Here is a 17,905-nt window from a genome sequence, read left to right as displayed (position 1 = left end):
GACAGGAGGTCGTCCAAAGAGCTGGGAGAGTCTTAATGAGCCGAAGCTTATTCCCATGAAGGGAGGAACACTGGCGATGCCAAAGAGACACCAACTCCTGACAGATGGCAGCACAGAGATCATCAGAGGGAATATAGGTACTCGCAGGCTGAGTTACGAAGACTGCAGCCTTGGCAGCTGTGTCAACAGCCTCATTTCCTGGCAGACTGACATGACCAGGGACCCACAGAAACATGACACTGGCTCCACGAAGAGTGAGGGAGTGACAGTTTTCCTAGACCTGCTGCACTAAGGGGTGGGCAGTGTACAGCACACATAGACATTGGAGGGCTCTGAGTGAGTCTGAGCAGAGGACACAATTGGAAAAGCTCTGTCTCCCGATGTACTCTGTGGCCTGATACAAGGCGAAGAGCTCAGCTGTAAATACTGAGAAGTGTGCCGGAAGCTGATATCGAAAGACACGGGTGCCAATGACGAAGGCACACCCGACCCCCTGGTCAGTCAGAGAGCCATCAGTGTAGACAAAGGTACTATCGCAAAATTCTATGTGAAGGTCGTGAAACTGGAGGCAACAGATCGAGGCTGGAGTAGTGTCCTTAAGAAGTGAATAAAGGCCAAGGTAAACATGGGCCGCTTCATGAAGCCAAGGTGGTCAAGGGTTCACACCCACCGGATAAGTTGCTGGTAGTGCGAAGTTTAGCCACCGTAGCAAGTGTCAAAAGCGGACTCCAGAAGGTAACAGAGAAGAGGGATGAGCCCCATCCTGACGAGCAAAGGGATCATCAAAGAAGGAGGTAGAGGAGGGGTAGCCACGTATGGCAGACAAATGGCATGCATACCTGCTGAGGAGAAAGTCACGGCAGTAGGAAAGTAGGAGTTCAGCGTGCAGCATGCAGGGCTGGTGTAACATGAAACCTTGGCCGAACGGATCCTATGATGGTGGATAGTTTTGAGACGGGGTAAGAGGGATGGACGTGCAGACGCATAAACAAAGCATCCATAGCCGAGTTTCGAATGGACAAGAGACCAGTAGAAATGCAGGAAGGTGATTTGATCGGCACCCCAGGAAGTACCATTGAGAACACACAGGAGATTGAGGGACCGCGTACAGTGGGCTGCCTGGTAAGACACATGGGAGGACCAAGAGTATTTCCTATCGAGCACGAGTCCCAGAAATTTTGTAGTTTCAATGGACGGGAGGACAACAGGTCCAAGATGCAGAGATGGTGGGAGAAACCATTTGCACCACCAGAAATCCGTACAGATGGTTTTGTCAGGGGAAACACGAAAGCAATTGTTAATGCTCCAGGAGAAAAGAGGATCAAGACAGCGCTGAAGACGTTGTTGCTCAGTGAGACAGATCCATGGAGAACTGCAATAGATGGCAAAATCTTCTACAAAAAAAGAGCCAGAGATGCCCGGCAGGAGACAGGCCATTATACGGTTAATGGCAATAGCAAAGAGGACAATGCTCAGGACGGAACCGTGAGGCACACCATTTTCCTGGATAAAGTTGTCTAACAAGGCAGAACCCAACGCACTTTGAAAACTCAGTCTTGTAAAAATGCACGAAGAAAATAGGGCAGGTGCCCATGGAAGACCCACGTGTAAAGAGTGTGGGGGACACCAGTTCTCCAGCAGGTGTCCTAGACCTTCTCCAAATCGAGAAACACAGACACAGTCTGAGATTTCCACAGAATACCATTCACGACATGGGTGGACAAAGTAACGAGATAGTCAACTGCAGAATGCAACACTCAAAATCCACACTGTGCATTCGTTAGTAAATGTCGAGACTCAAGCCACCACACCAGCCGAGCATGCATCATATGTTCCATTCGCTTGCAAAGCCGGCTGGTAAGAGAGATGGGGTGGCGGCTAGAAGGAAAGTTTTTGTCCTTGCCAGGGTTAGGTATGGGTACGATGGTTGCTTCAGGGCAGCAAGCGAGAAATGTGCCCTCTGGCCAGATGCAGTTGTACGTGTTATGCAGAAAGTGCTAGCCTGTAAGAGAAAGGTGCTGCAACATCTTCACGTAGATGGTGTCCGGCCCTGGAACGGAGGACCAGGATGAATTGAGAGCATGATCAAGCTCCCTCATAGTGAAGGCGGAATTGTAGCACTCATGATTAGGAGAAGAGAAAGGTATCGCCCGAGCCGCCTCCGCGCGTTTCCGGTGGAGGAAGGCAGGGTGATAGTGCAGAGCTCAAAACTTCTGCAAAATGGTGGCCAAAGGTGTTGGAGATAGCAACAGGGTCCAAATAACATCATCTGCTATTGTCAGTCTGGAAATTGGGGGAATGGATCCTGGTCCCAGAGAGCTGTCGGAGGTTGGCCCACATGACAGAGGAAGGGGTGGAACTGTTCAAAGAACTAGTGAATGATAGCCAGTTAGCTCATTTGCTATCCCAAAGGACGCAATGACACTTTGCATGCATCTGTTTATAATGAATGCAGTTTGCCATCGTAGGATGATGGTTAAAAAGGTGGAGAGCATGTCTCTGTGCGTAAACTGCTTCGCAGCATACCTCATTCCACCAAGGGACTGGAAATCAGTGTGGTAAAGAGGAAGTGAGAGGAATGGAATATTCTGAATCAGTATGAATAACGCTAGTGAGATGGTCCACTTAGTCATTACAACTGGGGAAGTCTTGTTCTTCGAAGGACGCAAGGGAGGAGTAAAGCTGCGAGTCAGCCTTAGTTGGTATTTCACACAGAGTTGCTTGTCTGTTAACACTGACAACTCTGTGCAAATGTCGCTGCTCTCAGTCGTTAAGTGAAGACCATCAGCCACTGCATTGTCCGTACGAGTAGTGAGAGGTAATACCTGAAATGTGGTATTCTTGGTGTGCTCTTCACACTGTGTATTTCAAAATATTGAATCCTCTAAAAATTTACAAAATGGAAGGTCTAATGCTTCAAGCTCCAATTATCATTCCACATTTAAAGTCTGTTAATTCCCATTATGCAGCTACACTCACATCAGAAACCATTTCACATTAATCACCTGAGTACCAATGACAGCACTGTCCTTTAATACCTGGTGAAAGTGATATTACTGCCATCTGTATATGTGAATATCACTATCCCATAACTTTTGTCACCTCAGTATATTCAAAAGAGTAGAATACCTGAGAATGAGCTGCTTTATTGTGCACTTCCATGTCACTTTATTACTTCCAAGTTCCATGTGATATTTCCACTATTGTAGGTTATTGGCCCAAAGAATAAGTTGTCAGCACTGCACAAAGTAATGGAAACTGACTCTCCCCGTACCAACAACCTTCACCTTTCAAAAGTCTGTGTGCTTCTTCCCTTCTACCCACAAATAAAGGCAGCTCTATTTCCTAAAATGTTTGTTACACGCTGTATGTCATGTATTAAAATGTAGCAGTAAGCTAATATTTTCTAGGAATTTTGTGGCCAATAAATTTAAGTAAAAAAGAACCAAATTGTTGTTAATCGTAGCTGCCAACCTTGAAAAGAGGCTGTCCGTAATCACTAGCAAATATGGCAGATGATCCACTCACGTCGGCAAAAATGAACACTAGCACTGCATGGCAGCATTTAGTTGTAGCAGATCACGAACAAATGTTCCTTCGATCTGTACTGACACAGCCGCGGGACAATAGTTATGTATAACCAAGATGTTGACAACATGTTGCAAACATCGGTACTCCAGTACTATTGGCACAAAATGCTGGGGAACAGTGTAAATGCACCTTGATGATGAAATCATTCATAGACAGGTTTACAGCATACTCAGGGAGGAAATCATTACAATGTATGAAACATTTTAGTAGTCTATAGTAAGTGAAATGTAACAGTGCCTTTAAAAAAATCAAATTGTAAAACATCTATTTACATAATTTTTGTAGCTCCTTGTAGCTCCCTAATTAAGATGATAAATCCATAACAATTATGGAGAAGTTTTAACAGTTGGTAGCCATGGTTAAGTGATGTTACAGTGTATACGATGAAGACAAGGAAACAATTTAAATATTTTATCCTAACGTAAAGCTCGTTACATGTTTAGCCCACATGCTACATGGCATAGCTGAACCAGTACATTTAAAATATCACTAGGTGAATACACTTATATCGATACAAAATACAAAGGTTTGTTAATTCTGACAGCATTAATTAAATCAATGCCGATGTTTTTTTTCGCCCCCTCTCTGTTGGAGGTACTCTTGAAAGCTCCTGTAAATGTGAAGTATCTGGATAAATGCTGTCATATTTTACTGTAGTAATTTTGATGCAGTTAAATTGCTTACAAGGACAGGTCCCCAGTTGTGGGATCTACTATTTGAAACCAAATATGTGGTGATGTAGGTTAAGATCCCAGGTATCGCACCCAGCAGCAATTCACCTGGTGAGCCCCTGTTTGCAAGTAACTCACAAAAAAAAAAAAGGAATTTTGCATGACACTCAATAGTATTAAGAAAGTTGCAAGATAGGGTAAGGGCTTCAAAAGCAGCAGTTGTGGGCTCAAATCTCGTTATCTGCATTAATTTTTTTTTCATTTTTAAATCTTTATCGAAATGACTGATTATTACTTTTATTCAATTAGCTGGTTTAAATGTACTATTTATTTTTATTCCTTTGTCACATCATTTTGATCACTATATGAACTTCCCATTTGTTTCATTTTTGTTCTTTATACCATTTTTTGGACGCTGAATTTTTTTTAGTTGAATTTAATCATATTCATTTATTATAATATTCAGTTATTTGAAAATTCCTATCTATTGTTTAAAAAAGCAGATGACAAAATAATCTATTTATATTTACTGTGCAACGGTGTGAAAATGTATGTTTCATTACAAGATGTGCAATTTTTTTTGCATGATAATTGTCATAGAAACATTTACAATTTAGCATAAATTTCTGTGGCACTATGAACAAAATAACACAGATGAAAATTTAAATGAAAGAAGGGTTTGTAAATAAAATGAAATTCAAGCAAAACGAGCAATAGATATGATGAATGCAATAACCTGGGCAAAAAAATAGGATGACAAAAGAAATTAATACCTAAAATTAACTAAAACATGCAAATGAAGATTCAAGTGGAAAAAGAATGATAGAAAGAAAAATTGCAGCAAATAAAGAAATTGGTTTTGTGATTAAAATGATGTGCCAAAGGAATGGAAATAAAAAATTATATGTAAAATTAATCAAATGAACAAAAATGATGATCAATGTCATTTCAGTAAAGATCTGAATATAACATCCTGCATCTAAGCCCTTACCGTACCCATTACACCACACAACCAATCTATGTAATACAACTTTAACGCCACTTTTTTTTATGAGGTCCCACCAGGGTGAATGGCTGCAGTGAGATATATCTAAGATCATTACTGACATAACCATACAGATAGTTTCAGACAGTCAATCCCATCACTGGGGATCTCTCCTTGTTAGGGGATATAAATCCCTGTAAATTTATTTAACACCTATTTGCTTCATCCCTTCATCCATTCAGAGGTCTAAATCATTTTTTAAAGGTTGTAGACACTTTTGAAGCCACTGATGCAGCTTGGATTAAGGATGCGCAAGTGGTATTCAAAATATCAGATTTGAAGCTAGTCTTGATTTATATCAAATCAAATCTTGCACATTTGTCTGCAGCAACAATGGAGTTGGAAGCCACATGTGGTGAAATCTTTGACAATTACTGATGAGGTTGACAATTTATTCATATAAGTATGCTCCTGTCACTTTTTGTGATGTAGGAAAGATCATTTTCTATGCACAAAAATGTTCTCTCAAACGCTTGAGCATGAGAAGAAAATTCGGAGAAACTACTGTTGTGTACTATTTCACAAGTAAACAAATAAAAATAGAACAGAATTTTGGTACACCAATTTTTATTGCTTTGCTGTCTCGCTGTGCATGTTTAGTGATATTATATTGCATGAATATCTGCACATTTTACAATTTGATAGTGCACAAAAATCTGGGCACTAGTAGTTAGGAATGTAACGAAAATTAAATGGATATGGATAGGACATGCAACCAGGTGACAGACTATTCGGGATTCCAAGATGTAAGAAAAGACCAAGACTCTGACCTGGCGGCAAGTAGGTAGACATTTGAAAAGGTGCAAGACCAATGTAGATGAATAGAGTATGACTGTAATGAAAGTAAAAGTTTAGAGAGGTCTCTATACAGAAGTGGCTGTCAAATGACTAATGATTATTGATGATGGTGATGACTTTATACTAGTCCCATTTTTGTCCAGGCTGTCAATAACACAAAACTTTCCAAAAATTAAAAACACACATTTCTCATCAAGTTTCACCAATCTATGAAAATTTGCTCAGTACAAATTTGTTTTGTTGACGTATCTATAGTAAACTTGCACCAATCCTATAATTAATACTGCCAATGTGTATCCAGATACAGTTATCTTAAGAATTAGTGCAACTGTCATCATCTTTACTTGTACCTTCACTTATACTAAACTAAAGTTCACAACAATTAAACACCTACTAAATGGGTTTGAAGAAGTTAACTTCTGTTTCTTAAGCCTCAACCATTCAGATTCTACTGACAAAGTCAATAATTCTTAATTTAATAATGCCTGCATTAACAGTGCTATGAAATGTATCAACAAAAAATTCTCATATATGTCTTCCAACCAGTAAACGGCAACAGATGTGTACTCACCGCCGACATGAGTGGTGCAGTGCAAACGTGGCACTCACAACTCTGTTGCTGAGATGGAGAAAGAGATGACGTTTGTGGAGCTAACTCCCCATCGCCAAAGTTATTCCCACCATTGACTGCGCTGCCACTGCTCATCTCAGTGTTTCCACTGTCCTGTGGTTGCTCACTACCTTCACACTCTGCCCTGTACTCATGAGCTGGGTCTGGCTTGTGATGGCTGATAAAAACATGATTATTATTGTTAAATATAAATTGTACTTTATATTTTAATACAAAGGCACACATTCAACAAATAATTTTACTACATTTATTATAAATTTGATTTAATACAGCTATGCTGTGTAGATCTGTTTATAATGAATGTAGTTTGCCATCATAGGGTGACAGTTAAAAACACTGAGAGGACGTCCCCACACGTGAATTGTGTCGTGGCATGCCTCAGTCCACCAAGGGACCAGAACAAGGTGTGGTAAAGAGAAAGTGCGAGGAATGGAATGTTCTGCTGTAGTAAGGATAATGTTTGTAAGATATTCCACCTAGTCATCACAACTGGGGAAATCTTGTTCGTCGAAGGTCACTGGGGAGAAGTAAAGCCTCCAGTAGGCCTTAATTAGCTGCCATCTGGATGTGCACAGAGGTGGGGTAGGAGTCAGCAAATGGATAGCACACAGGAAATGGTCACTCGTGTATGTGTCAGAGAGAAGGACCACTCGAGACAATTGGCAAGCTGGGCAGTGCAGAAGGATGGGTCCAAATGGGAAAAGGTGTGCATGGAGTCTGAAATGAATATGGGTGCTCCTGTGTTAAGGCAGATGAGGTTAAGTTGATTAAGAATGTCAGCCGAGAGGGCTCCTCTCGGACAGGTTCTGGGAGAACCCCAAAGGGGATAGTGTGCATTAAAGCCACTGAGAGGCGAAAAGGGGTGAGGTAGCTGACCAGTAAGCTGAAGGAAGTCTGCCCTGATGACATCAAATGACAGGAATGTTAACGGTAGAAAGGCATAAAGGTCAAGTGAGGCAGCAAAAGGTGAACAGCAACAGCTTGAAGACTGGTAGTCAGGGAGATGGGTTGATTATGATCATCATCCTGTATGAGTAGCATGACTCCCCCAAGAGATGGAATGAGATGGAATGCCGACCTCAGGGGGAAGGTCAAAATGGAACAGGAAGAAATGCAAAAACTCAAGATGGTCATGAGGACGTAATTTTGTTTCGTCAAGGCAGAGAAGAAGTGGACTCTGTGATTCTTAAAGCAGCCATAAATACTCTTTGTGGGATCGAAAAAGGCTCTGACAGTTACATTGGAGGAGAGTCATGATGAGGAAAAAATGAAGGTGTGTCATCTCGGCAGCTGCCAAGTGCCAGCCGGCAACGACTCACTGCTACACAGGACACAGAGGCAGGAGGATCCTGCTCCACGATGTCCACAGAAGTGTCAGCTTTGTTCTGCTGTCGGCCTGCGGAGCCTAACACACGAAAACATTTAGTGGTGTGTACCGGTGATACAGGGGCTGGTCGGGCGAGGGTCTCACAAGGCGACACTGTCTAAGATCTTCTAGTCAGCGAAGGCGAAGGCTATTTGCCTTTGTTTGACTTCTTTGAGCCTTTCTGGATAGCAGAGGAAGACTCAGGTGTTGGTTGGCTGGAGGGACATAGGAAGTCTTCAGAGAGGCATTCCTTCTGTCGTTTCCAGCCTTCTGGTTGTGTAGCTGGTGACTTTGCCCCATGAGGTGAGAGTTTGATAGCTTGTTGCACAGCTGGATGCAGACAAGGCGATACTACCACAACACTGTGCGATTTCACAACCTCAAGAGCTAAATCTGAGGTCGCATGTCTGCATGGCCAAATCGTTTAATGAGTGAGGTGTAGCACGAACAATACTGTAAGTGCCAGACAGGAGAACACAAGGCCTGCAACTGGCCAATAACTTGCGAGCGACCGGGTAAGGTACTTTTTCCTTTACGTGGATTGTCTGGACAGCCTGCTCATCTGGATATACGGGACAATCTCTTAAGGCAGCGGCATGGTCGCCATTGCAGTTTATACAGTGGGGAGGAGGAGGTGAACAATCGCCATCGTGCACACCCCTACCACAGGTTACACATTTGGCCGGGTGTCGACAATACATTTGAGGGTGGTTGAAATGATGACACTGGCAACAGCGCACTGGGTTCCGAATGTGATAACTTTATAGCCTGCTTTGATCTTGGAAAGAAGCACCACTCTAACAAATGTGAGAAAGAGAGTACTTGTGGTCACTGAGGAAGAATCTACCTTTTTCATCACCCAGTGGTTGGTAATGACACCCCGATCAGAGAGGTATGTTTGGATTTCAGCCTCGGTCAGACCGTCGAGCAGCTTAGTGTAAATAATACCATGAGAAAAATTCAGAGTTCTATGGGCCTTGACACAAACAGGATAGACATGGAGAAACGAAGTGGCAAGCAGAAGTTGTGCTTGAGAATCAGAAGTAGTCTCCAAAAGCAAAGTTCCATTGGGTAAACGACAGCAGGATCTCACAGGGCCGCCAACTGCATCACCCACCTCTCTCAATAAAAACATTTACCATTGAAAAGGGCTGTCCAAATTTAGTACGTGAAACCACAAGGAACCAAGGTGCAGCTGGGAGGGTCTTTGAATTGAGAGCTTCATTCCATTATCATCTGGTATACTTGGACTACAGATATAATCATTGGCTCATTGTGAGAAAATCCTCCATGATTGCCAGCGTCTCCAACAGCATACTCCTTCCAACTGGGGGCCCCCTTCACAAGGGGGCGCACCAGCCTTAGGTGATTGTTCACACCTCAGGTCACACCTCCCGAACACCTGACAGAGGTACCAATCGGCAATTTGGGAAGGTAGCAGCTTAAGCAATCACCCCTCCCTGGACCAGGCCTGTACCAGGGGTATGTGTGACCCAGGGCTGGGAATTACACATTACCCATTCACCTGTTACACGTCAAGACACGTGGGCCGGCCTTCAGGAGTGCACACGGAGGAAGAAGAAAATGGAGGAGCCTCAAATGCTGAAGCGGAGAAGAAGGTGAACAAAGAAAGAAAAGGAGTGAAAAACAGCAGTGAGACTATTCTTATGTCAGCTATGGATAATGCAGTACATTCCCAAAAACACCCAGACATGTTCCCTAAGGGAGGAGGAAAAGAACAGCAAGAGGATAGACCTGCAGCATGGAAGGGAAGAGATGCTGCAAAGGTTGGGCCCCATTGTTAGCCAAGCAAGAACTCCCCAAAAACCAGCGAGCACCCTGGGAGCATCAGTGGCAAGGTGAATCAAGTGAAGTGAAGTTTTAGAAACGTTAATATTGTTTTAGTGAGTCTGCTACATCTACATCTACACCTCCATCTATACTTAGCAAACCACCATGAAATGCATGCCAGAAAGCGTGTCCCACTGTACAAGTTATTAAACAACTAGTATGATGGGATCAGGGTTTCTTCCTGTTCTGTTCATTTATGGTGCATTGCAAGAATGATTATCTGAATGCCTCTGCCCGTGCAGTAATTATTCTAATCTTATTGTCATGATCCCTATGTGTGCAATAGGTAGGGCGTTCAGGTATATTGCTAGAGTAATCATTTAAAGCCAGTTCTTGAAACTTTGTTGACAGACTTCCTCAGGACAGTGTCTTCTAGTTCAGTTCCTTCAGTATCTCTGTGACACTCTCCAAGAGATTAAACAAATCTGTGACAATTTTTGCTGCCACTCTCTGTACATGTTCAATATCTCCTGTTAGGCCATTCTAGTTCGGGTCTGGTCCCATGCGTGATTTGTAAGCAACATCCTTTGTAGACAGACTGAACTTCCGTAATATTCTACCGATAAACCAAAGTCTACCACCTTCTTTACCCACAATTGAACCTATGTGATCCATTTCATTTCATATCCCTATGAAGCATTACACCCTGGTGCTTGTACAAGTTGGCCCATCCTAACAGTGGCTCATTGATATTATAGTCATAGAATACATTTTTTTTATTTTGTGAATGGACAATTTTACAGTTCTGAATATTTATAGCAAGTTGCCAATCTCTGCACCACTTTGAAATCTTATCAAGAACTGACAGAATATTCATGCAGCTTCTTTCAGATAGTACTTCATTATAGATAAACTGCATCATCTGCAAAAAGCCTGGCTTTACTATTAATATTGTCTGCAAGATCATTAATATACAACATGAACAGCAAGAGTCCCAAGACACTTCGCTGAGGCACACCCAAAGTTACTTGTACATCTGACAATGATGGTCCATCCAAGATAACATTCTGTGTTCTCCCTATCAAAATGTCTTCAATACAGTCAAAAACTTCACTTGATACCACGTATGATCATACATTTGACAATACATGCAGGTGTGGTACCAAGTCAAATGCTTTTCGAAAATCAAGAAATAGAGCACCTACCTGTTTACCTTGATCCACAGCTTTCACTGTGTCATGTAATGTATGTATACCACAGAGATTCCCTCCCATTATGAACTGTTCTATTGGGCTCATATCTGATCGTTGCATGGTCAACTATTCTTTTAAACTAGAGCCATAGTTCCTCTACATGCTCCTGCCCTGTGCCGAAAGACATTGTTAGCTGGAACAGGCCGAAGATATGCTTTATTTGTGCTGCACATTTCAGCAATTTTGAGTAAGATAAACTCATGTTGCAGTGTTCTTCCTCGGCACTCCAGTGTACGAGGGTGCATAGAATTAGCTAAGCGAAAAATCCATGCAATATGCACATTTGTTTATATGTATAAAAGCTGACTTAGGAATTCTCCTTTGTGTGAAACTGCTTGTACAAAATTGTGTGCCTATTTAAAGTTCTAGATTCGCATATTTTACTGTTCACGTTGTTTCTGCGTAATCTTGTAATTGTATCAATACCTGTTTCTATTGTGATATATTGCAAATTTTAGAACATACACGAGGGCCGCAATAAACTCTTTCTGTTATCGTCAATTGCCGGCTTTAACTCAATTGTGATTTTTTTACAAATTTTGAGAATAGTAGGCCTATCCTTGTTCAAAACAATTGTTCTCTAACTTCATTGAATAACTATGTGCGAAACGGATTATTTTCAGAATTTTCGGACACTACCACTGACCATTGCATAATCAACAAGCAGTTTGCAGCAAATTGGTGTTTGTGATTTAGTTACTGCAGCAGATTTCTAACATATTGTGTTATATCTAGTTTCCCTTGAAGAGGAGCAGCCATATATATATATATATATATATATATATATATATATATATATATATATATAGCGGGAAAGCGCCGGCAGACAGGCACATGAACAAAACACAAAAACACACACACACACAGAATTACGAGCTTTCACAACTGGCAGTTGCTTCGTCAGGAAAGAGGGAAGGAGAGGGAAAAATGAAAGGATGTGGGTTTTAAGGGAGAGGGTAAGGAGTCATTCCAATCCCGGGAGCGGAAAGACTTCCCTTAGGGGAAAAAAAGGACAGGTGTACACTTGCACACACACACACATACACACACACACACATATCCACCCGTATGTGCGGGTGGATATGTGTGTGTGTGTGTGTGTGTGTGTGTGTGTGTGTGTGTGTGTGTGTGTGTGTGTGTGTGTACACCTGTCCTTTTTTTCCCCTAAGGGAAGTCTTTCCGCTCCCGGGATTGGAATGACTCCTTACCCTCTCCCTTAAAACCCACATCCTTTCATTTTTCCCTCTCCTTCCCTCTTTCCTGACGAAGCAACTGCCAGTTGCGAAAGCTCGTAATTCTGTGTGTGTGTTTGTGTGTTTTGTTCATGTGCCTGTCTGCCGGCGCTTTCCCGCTTGGTAAGTCTTGGAATCTTTGTTTTTAATATATTTTTCCCATGTGGAAGTTTCTTTCTATATATATATATATATATATATATATATATATATATATATATATATATATATATATATATATATATATTAGACAGGCACAATAAAATAACACACAAACACAAAATTTCTAGCTTTCGCAACCAAGGGTTGCTTCTTCAGGAAAGAGAGAAGGAGAGGGAAAGACGAAAGGATGTGGGTTTTAAAGGAGAGGGTAAGGAGTCATTCCAATCCCAGGAGCGGAAAGCCTTAGCTTAGGGGGAAAAAAGGATAGGTATACACTCGCGCACACACACACATGTCCATCCGCACATACACAGACACAAGCAGACATTTGTAAAGACAAAGAGTTCGGGCAGAGATCTCAGTCGAGGTGGAAGTACAGAGGCAAAGAAGTTGTTGAAAGACAGTTGAGGTATGAGCGGCGGCAACTTTAAATTAGCAGAGGTTGAGGCCTGGCGGATATCGAGAAGAGAGGATATACTGAAGGGCAAGTTTACATCTCCGGAATTCTGACAGGTTGGTGTTAGTGGGAAGTATCCAGATAACTCTGACAGTGTAACACTGTGCCAAGATGTGCTGGCCGTGCACCAGGGCATGTTTAACTACAGGGTGATCCTCATTACCAACAAACACTGTCTGCCTGTGTCCATTCGTGCGAATGGACAGTTTGTTGCTGGTCATTCCCACATAGAAAGCGTCATAGGGTAGGCAGGTCAGTTGGTAAATCACATAGGTGCTTTCACACGTGGCTCTGCCTTTGATCGTGTACACCTTCCGGGTTACAGGACTGGAGTAGGTGGTGGTGGGAGGGTGCATAGGACAGGTTTTACACCGGGGGCAGTTACAAGGGTAGGAGCCAGAGGGTAGGGAAGGTGGTTTGGGAATTTCATAGGGATGAACTAAGAGGTTACGAAGGTTAGGTGGACGGCGGAAAGACACTCTTGGTGGATGGATCTCATTTCGGGGCAGGATTTTAGGAAGTCATATCCCTGCTGGAGAGCCACATTCAGTCTGATCCAGTCCCGGAAAGTATCCTGTCACAAGTGGGTCACTTTTGTGGTTCTTCTGTGGGAAGTTCTGGGTTTGAGGGGATTAGGAAGTGGCTCTGGTTATTTGCTTCTGTACCAGGTCGGGAGGGTAGTTGCAGGATGCGAAAGCTGTTTTCAGGTTGTTGATGTAATGGTTCAAGGATTCCGGACTGGAGCGGATTCATTTGCCACGAAGACCTAGGCTGTAGGGAAGGGACCATTTGATGTGGAATGGGTGGCAGCTGTCATAATGGAGGTACTGTTGCTTGTTGGTGGATGTGGATGGATGTGTGAAGCTGGCTATTGGACAGATGGAGGTCAACATCAAGGAAAGTGGCATGGGATTTGGGTATCAATAAATCTGTACCAAACTTTGGGTTGGCAGGCTTGGGTAACCAAGAAGGCTTCCTCCAAGCGACCCATAAATAGATTGGCATACGAGGGGGCCATCCTGGTACCCATGGCTGTTCCCTTTACTTGTTGGTATGTCTGGCCTTCAAAAGTGAAGAAGTTGTGGGTCAGGATAAAGCTGGCTAAGGTGATGAGGAAAGAGGTTTCAGGTAGAGTGACAGGTGAAAGGCGTGAAAGGCAGTGCTCCACTGCAGCGAGGCCCTGGACGTGCGGGATATTTGTGTATAGGGAAGTGGCATCAATGGTTACAAGGATGGTTTCTGGGGGTAACAGACAGGGTAAGGATTCCAGGCGTTCGAGAAAGTGGTTGGTGTCTTTGATGAAGGATGGGAGACTGCATGTAATGGGTTGAAGGTATTGATCTACGTAGGCAGAGATACGTTCTGTGGGGGCTTGGTAACCAGCTACAATGGGGCGGCCGGGATGTTTGGGTTTGTGAATTTTAGGAAGTAGGTAGAAGGTAGGAGTGCGAGGTGTTGGTGGGGTCAGGAGGTTGTCGAGTCAGGTGAAAGGTTTTGTAGGGGGCCTAAGGTTCTGAGGATTCCTTGAAGCTCCACCTGGACATCAGGAATGGGATTACCTTAGCAAACTTTGTATGTGGTGTTGTCTGAAAGCTGACGCAGTCCCTCAGCCACATACTCCCGACGATCAAGTACCACGGTCGTGGAACCCTTGTCAGCCGGAAGAATGATGGATCGGTCAGCTTTCAGATCACGGATAGCCTGGACTTCGGCTGTGGTGATGTTGGGAGTAGGATTAAGGTTTTTCAAGAAGGATTGAGAGGCAAGGCTGGAAGTGACAAATTCCTGGAAGGTTTGGAGAGGGTGATTTTGAGGAAGAGGAGGTGGGTCCCGCTGTGATTGGGGATGGAACTGTTTCAGGCAGGGTTCAATTTGGATAGTGTGTTGGGGAGTTGGATCGTTAGGAGTGGGATCAAGATTATTTTTCTTCGTGGCAAAGTAATATTTCCAGCAGAGACTACGAGTGTAGGACAGTAAATCTTTGACAAGGGCATTTTGGTTGAATCTGGGAGTGGGGCTGAAGGTGAAGCCTTTGGATAGGACAGAGGTTTCGGATTGGGAGAGAGGTTTGGAGGAAAGGTTAACTACTGAATTGGGGTGTTGTGGTTTCAGATTGTGTTGACTAGAATTTTGAGGTATGCAGAATTTCTTCCTCTTGCAAGCAGACATGCACATGAAAAATTCCCTACCTAACAATCCTCTGCAATAGCATTTGAATTTTACTGTTTACTGATTTAAATTGCATAGCTGTCTCCTTAGATTATTTGTTAGTCACAAAATAATCATTTCGTAATTCCAGTAGTTTCATGGTTATGAAGAATTTTGTCTGCATCTACATCTACATGGTTACTCTGCAATTCGCACTTAAGTGCCTGGCAGAGGGTTCATTGAACCATTTTCATACTACTTCTCTACCATTCCACTCTCGAATGGCGTGTGGCAAAAAAGAACATCCAAATCTATCCATTCAAGCTCTGATTTCTCTTATTTTACTATGATGATCCTTTCTCCCTATGTAGGTGGGTGTCAACAAAATATTTTCGCATTCGTAAGAAAGTTGGTGATTGAAAGTTCGTAAATAGATCTCGCTGCAAAGAAAACTGCCTTTGTTTCAGTGACTGCCACCCCAACTTGCTTATCAATCAGTGACACTCTCACCCCTACTGCACGATAACAAGAAACAAGCTGCCATTCTTTGCACTTTTACAATGTCCTCCGCCAATCCTACCTGGTAAGGATCCCAAACCACGCAGCAATATTCCAGCAGAGGACGGACAAGTGTAATGTGGGCTATCTCATTAGTGGGTTTGTCGCATCTTCTAACTGTTCTGCCAACAAAGCGCAGTCTTTGTTTCGCCTTCCCCATAATATTATCTATGTGGTCTTTCCAATTACACACTTGACACCCAGGTCTCTAGTGCCGTACTAAAATATTACGATACAGTGTGGTTAGAACATCATGTTTCATCAAGAACAGAAGTGATGCAAATCACCACCACCACCACCACCACCACCACCACCACCAACCCCATCTTCATAAATGGCAAAACAGCCCTCTGTAGAAGATTATTCCACTTTTCCCTGTTTAGTGCCAAAATCCTCCAATTTTCTTGTGACCTCTCTGACACCTTCCTCCCACCTTAGCTTTGGTCTTCCAACTCTCCTGGTTTCTTCAGGCACAGCACTGAATGAATATCTTATTAATCATTCTGTCGTTCGCTCTCAGTACATGTCTGGCCCATTCCAGCCTTTTAATCTTAATGTAGCTGACAACATCTGGTTCATTATATAGATTATATAATTCATAGTTTAATCTCCTCCTCCAGGCATCATTTTCTTCCACTGGCTCCAGAATTTGTCAGAAGATATTTCTTTCAAATTTGCCCAGTTGCTTTTGATCAAATTTTGTGTGCTGGTGCCAGCACACCAGATGGCAAAGAGGTTGTGAGAAGATCAATAGAGGCCAATGACACTTGTAGGAAATGCACTGCCAATACCCTCTAGGCCGCCAGTATTTAGAATGCCACCGCAGACCATATCACCAGTCTGTTGCAATGAGTGAGTTCCAGTCTGTTATCCAGCGAGTCACTAAGTCGGAGACGCAGTCACCACCTCTAGCTCAGAATCAGGCAGCACACAGCGACCAGAATAGTGTACATAGCTGACTCAGACTTCACCGGCAGTGAGGCTAACGTGGATTAGAATGAAAGAACTTTTAACACGATGACTATCTAGAGTTAAGTAATTTTCTATTCTTATGAATAAGAAACCCATTTAATTTCTGCATACAGTTTGTGTTATAGAAAGAGGAAACTGGCCACTGAACAACACCCTCTCCTTGTTCCCTCGGTGCAAGCCTACAAGAGAGAACATAAAATTTTGTTTACATTGATGTTTCAGAACCATATGTTAGCACCAGGTTTACTGAACTTTGTACAACATAACTTTAGTTCTCTGAACAGGAACTGCCAAGTAGATGAAAGCGCAATGATAACTAAGACCACGAAACTTATCGATCCAATCCTTACACGATTCTGACAGCAACTTCCGTCACCAATAGAAGAGTTCAGATGCTTTCTGAGGTCATGGTAGCACTTGTTGGCAGACAATATTCATTTTTGAACTGACACTATTCTTAAAACTTATTTCTGATCCTAAGTAGGTGAAACTACACGACACCAAACTTATATGAACCAGTTTCTATGGTTGGGGGCTCATTTGGATAAGCTTTCTTAGTTACAGGCATATACTTAGTTTTTGCCTACAGTTATCTGTAGGTTCACCTTTCTAGCAGCTCTTCAAGAATAGTAGTCTACTTTCATTGCTCTTAGTGGTCCTGCAATTATATCAATATCATCTCCATACGCCAGCACATGGACTGATTTGTACAGAATGGTCTCTCCTGTACTGATGCCTACACGTTCTATAACCTTTTCCATGGCTATATTAAAAAGAATGTCTTACTTCATTTTTTGTGATAACAGCACTTCATAACATATCCTGTATTTCAATTGGACTCCAGCCGCTTACCATAGATTTCACCCATATTGCAACCATCAAACTTTCCCAAATTTTACAACTCTGATAATATTTGCATCACTGAGAGTTAAAAAAGTTTGCCTCTGCTTGATGCAAGTGAGTAACACTGAGATTGAGTTATCACAACTGTCTGAAATAAATCCATACTTGCTGCCCAGACTGCTAATGGCATTGAGAGCTGCAAGTGACTGCCACGAGACAAGTGCAAAAAAGAAGTCACACCCTCAAAGCGATCGTTGCATCACTTGGTGGGATACTATGGCCGACCTGCCTAATATTAATGGGTATTCCACCACAAATGACAGTTCTCGTTGCTGCTCAGTATAATCCTCACATTACGCCGGGTGCCTCACGATGACAACTATCGCA

At 42.7% G+C, this 17,905-nt stretch overlaps 1 protein-coding gene across 3 annotated transcripts in view; it reads right to left on the bottom strand.

The window, feature by feature from the left end:
• LOC126365827 (protein FAM193A-like) overlaps positions 1-17,905 on the bottom strand; it is a 234,689-nt gene that overhangs the window by 148,088 nt on the left and 68,696 nt on the right. For all 3 annotated transcript variants that reach the window (XM_050008450.1, XM_050008451.1, XM_050008453.1), the window contains exon 9: positions 6,677-6,893. In XM_050008450.1, the coding sequence (XP_049864407.1) occupies positions 6,677-6,893 (217 nt within the window). The remainder of the gene's footprint in view (positions 1-6,676; positions 6,894-17,905) is intronic.

The sequence above is a fragment of the Schistocerca gregaria genome, chromosome 4, assembly GCF_023897955.1.
Source record: "Schistocerca gregaria isolate iqSchGreg1 chromosome 4, iqSchGreg1.2, whole genome shotgun sequence".
Taxonomy (NCBI): Eukaryota; Metazoa; Arthropoda; class Insecta; order Orthoptera; family Acrididae; genus Schistocerca; species Schistocerca gregaria.
This window is presented reverse-complemented; position numbering and strand designations above follow the sequence as displayed.